General features: G+C 42.6%; 1 protein-coding gene across 1 annotated transcript; it reads right to left on the bottom strand.

The window, feature by feature from the left end:
- Positions 1–2387: 2387 nt before the first annotated feature.
- On the bottom strand, positions 2388–3724 carry LOC311323356 (sialidase-3-like; the record flags this gene model as incomplete). Its single annotated transcript, XM_084455557.1, has 2 exons — positions 2388–3329; positions 3509–3724. The coding sequence occupies 2 exons, from the start codon at positions 3722–3724 to the stop codon at positions 2388–2390; spliced, it is 1158 nt and encodes a 385-aa protein (XP_084311683.1).
- Between the last annotated feature and the right edge of the window lie 407 nt (positions 3725–4131).

Raw genomic sequence — 4131 nt, forward strand, 5'->3', positions numbered from 1 at the left:
GTACAAGATCTGTCATGGTTTGCCCCCCCCCTCCACTCACCAGCGTAGTTAGTTTCTGTTCATCCACCATGGGTTTGACAAGAGGGGCATCGAGAGAAAATTCCCATGCCCATTTAGAAAAAGTCTGTTTGGTCAATCTGTTTTTTCATACACTACTGCACACGAGTGGAACAGTCCCACAACACATAAGAGACTACCTCATACCACACCATCAAGAAACACATGAAAAACTGGCTTCTCGACAATCAAAGTTGTGGCCATTAGCGCCATTCAATGTTGTGCGTTAAATGTGCTTGTCTTGATATTATGTATTGTGTTGTGAAATTATGTACTGTGTAATGTGTAGTCTCTGAATGTTGTACTGTTCATGCTGTCCCATGTGATTCATGATGTAGGCTACTGTCCCTGAATGTTGTGTGTACTGTGTTGATTTTAACTACTGTGTACCAATTTTACCATTGCAAGTAGGCCTTTTAAAGGATAATGTTCATTTTTGACAAGCTGGACCTTATTTACGGCATATTATAAGACGTTTGACTCACCGAGATAACTTTGGTGTAATTCGGGAAACTGAATTAAGTGAGTAGCTTGAAGCCTCCACAATTTGGAAATAGTTGAGAAATGTCCTATCAATGAGATGGCCTAAATTAATATTTGACTTTACCTTTGACTAATCTTTTGTTAAATCCCACAAGAAAAATGAAGGACTACTTCCTGCAAGTGGTTGCACAAAGTAGCCCCTACATGACCCTCCATGTCCTCCTCTGGAGGTGAAACACTTGGACGTGACAGTTGAACATATAAACTTAACTTCCTGTAAAGAGATAAAACACAAAATAAACACAAAATTGTGACTAATCTTTGTCCAGTCTCTCACAATTGTCTCACAAGAAAAATAAAACCTCACTTCCTTCTGTTATCACTCCTTGGACACGGAGGACCAGAAAAGGGACATAAAGCAGTCAAAATATTTAAATTCAACATTGTTTTGACTATTTAGTGCCATTAAAGCTATCTAAACTTAGATATTTTGACTGCTTTTAGCAAGCCCTTTTCTGCTCCTCCAAATTTGGTACTGTATTTAATTGTAAGACAGGCTAGAGTTGCAAAGATGGACTGATGGAGTGTATGAGAGAATGATGAATTGAGTGAGATGACAAAAAAGGGGGAGAGAAAAAGTTGAAATAGCAGAGGTCAACCCTACTGGAAGGCCACAGGTTTGATCCCCAGTAGAAATAGCAGTTTGGAGAGGTCAACCCTTCACCGGTATCACATCTTGTGCCTACCAATTCAGCCGAACTGCCCTTGAGCATGGTAGTGGACCTCTACCTGCTCCAGCGCTGGATGACTGACCCTGAACTCTGACCCCTCTGTAGAAATGCTACTGTATGTGAAGCATGCTATGCATGCACGCTGTGAGTGCAAATAAAGAGGTTCCCATGTGGCTTAGGGGTGAATAGCACTGAGATGGTGAAAAAGAGACTGAAGAGACTAAACTGAAAATGTATATGGAATATTAATAAATGCTACAGATATTGGAGATGGAAAGGCAGAAAGAGAGAGAGGGGTGAATGTGTACCTTTTCATGAAGCCATTTCGAGACAATATAAGGGCTCAATACAGTGGTGTTATTTTGACTGCATGTCCTCACAGGATTCAACTGAGGGTGTTTTCCCCTCATGATTTGTTCATGTTGAAAAGCAAATGGACGGGTTTCCCGATAAAGTACCTTCTTAAGGAACCCTTTGCATGGGAGTTAAGTACTTTGGAGTTAAGTGCTTCTTAACTCGTTTGGGAAACCTGGCCAATAACATCAACATTTAGAATTGACACAATACCACTTGAGACAAGGTCCAAGTTGATAATTCAGCAGCTGATTGTTGCCGATTATCTTAGTCAATTGTTAATTTACCTGCTGTAACCTTTGAGGTTGTTCTTGTATTGGTCTCTCGTAGTCAAATCCAAGACTATTTTTGTAGTGGCTTGATGTTCACAGTGGAGTTGCTAATATCATGAACATTGACACACAGCTAACAATAGTGATGGAGATGACATCAGCACAGCATTAGCATAGCATCAGCATTATTTTCATTTAACTCCATGAATCAATTTACAAGAGTTTGCGCAGTGATGGCTAATATGCATGGACTTAATCTAATGTTTTTCAAGGGGCTTTAAAATGTTTGTAATGCCCGGTGAAGATAATGTTGAATCTGCTTCCACTTTGTACAAGTGTCCCATGGGGTTATAGAATCAGTAGTGTGGTAAAAATCACAATATGACTTAGGTGTGGAACTGTGCTCATTACTTCTGGAAGAAAACCAACAGTAACAACAAAAATGGCTTTTCTATTTATTTTTTCTTATCAAGGGCAGTCTAAATGACAATCACATGGTAAAAGACACAATGGCGATCTCTTCCTGTTCATTGCCCTTTCCACACTCCATCAGGCAGGCAAAGTTTCCCATGTGCTCATTGTAGGCCAGGTCAGAGTAGCCACTGGGCCCACTGTGGATGATCCAGGGCCGGCTCCATCCAGATGAGCTCAGGGGCGTGCAGTTCAGGTACACCCCCATGTCTACCCTGCTACTCTTGCTGGTAGGGTGGGTGTAGAGGAGCCAGGTCTGCATGCCTGTATATCCAGATGAAGCACTGTGCTTTTCATTCTTTGGAGCAGGAAAGCCAATCACACTTCCCTGGCAGCCCTGACCTGTTTCTACCAGCTCAAGAGCCAAGCAGGGCTCGTTAAAGGAAGCTCCACGGTTCTCACTCAGGGCCTCCACTCTGAGGCCTCCGGTGTTGCGGCCGTTACAGTAGAGGTGACTCCTGCCCTCATGGTCTATGACCTCTGCCATCTCACACTCAAGAGACTTCTGTTGAAGCATTTCGCCAATTTGCCATGTCTTTCCAAAATCTTCGCTGAATATTGCAAGAGCATATGGCTTTACTGTACCTGGTTTCGGGAGGGACCAGCAGGATATGTGAGAAATGTAGTAAGCATAGGCCGGGATGATCAACCTTCCGCTCTCCAGTTGAATGCCATGCCCGGGACCTACAGCAAATGTGGCCCATCTTCTAACAGTTTGCCCAATCACACTGTCTGTCAAGTCCTTTGTCTCGCTCCAGTTCTGGCCATCGTCACTGCTGGTGACATAGCACAGACGGGCCCTGTTCTTGCCTGTGAAGATCTGCCAACACTCAGATGTCTTGCCCAGCACACAGATGAAGAACAGGAACAGAGTCTTGGTATTCTTCTCATAGACCGGGCAGGGGTTCATGGTGCGGTATCCTGGTAAAGATGCTGATTTCAGCTCTTCAACCGGGGACCACTGGAGTAAACACACATGCAGACTAAATATGCAGATTAATTTCCTACTTTACCAATGGTACAGAGACTTGCTGGGTAACTAGTCAAATTACTAAATGCGCTTACACTAATATAACTTTACAATTTAGAATGTTGGTGTGTAAGAGATAATAGAGAGATAGAGAAAATAGAGATAATCACCTGAATTGTTCCGTTTTGAGATGTCCCTTTCCTCATAACGAGACATTTTGCATCGTTGTCAGATTTTGAAATCCGCTTTTCTGCAAAGGCCAGGTATGTGTGTGTCTCTTTCAAGTAGATGAGAGCAGGGATCCTGTACACCACCCCTGGCTCTGTCTTGAACACAGTTGTTTTCTCCGGTTGCTTTTTGGCTGTCACTGATGGTCTGTTGTCCATTGCTGCTTTAATTCCAACAGAGATTCAATACACACAGATACTGTCTTGCTCTGCTGCGTAGTGCTTTCTTTATTATCTGCTGAAAACTCTGATCAATAGTCTTACCCAGCGGGTGCTCCATTTATATCTGCCGAAACACAACCCCCGCCTCATCTGCATACAGTACAGGAAGATGGGCTGTTCTACAAGGGGAGTCCAGAGGTCAGGATTTGGACTGTTTATTAAACTGACCTACTTGAGTACATTAGCAAGGATTTGAGAAAGAAAACAAGGCCAATTTCCTGACATCAAGGCTGAAGATAGTACAGTATATTTATTGGCGTATTATCATGTCTAGTGATAACACAGCATAAACAATTTGTACAATTAAGTGTGGAATGCTAAACTTTGGACTATATGAAAGGTCA

The sequence above is a fragment of the Borostomias antarcticus genome (assembly GCF_949987555.1).
Source record: "Borostomias antarcticus genome assembly, chromosome: 21".
In the NCBI taxonomy this organism is placed as follows: Eukaryota; Metazoa; Chordata; class Actinopteri; order Stomiiformes; family Stomiidae; genus Borostomias; species Borostomias antarcticus.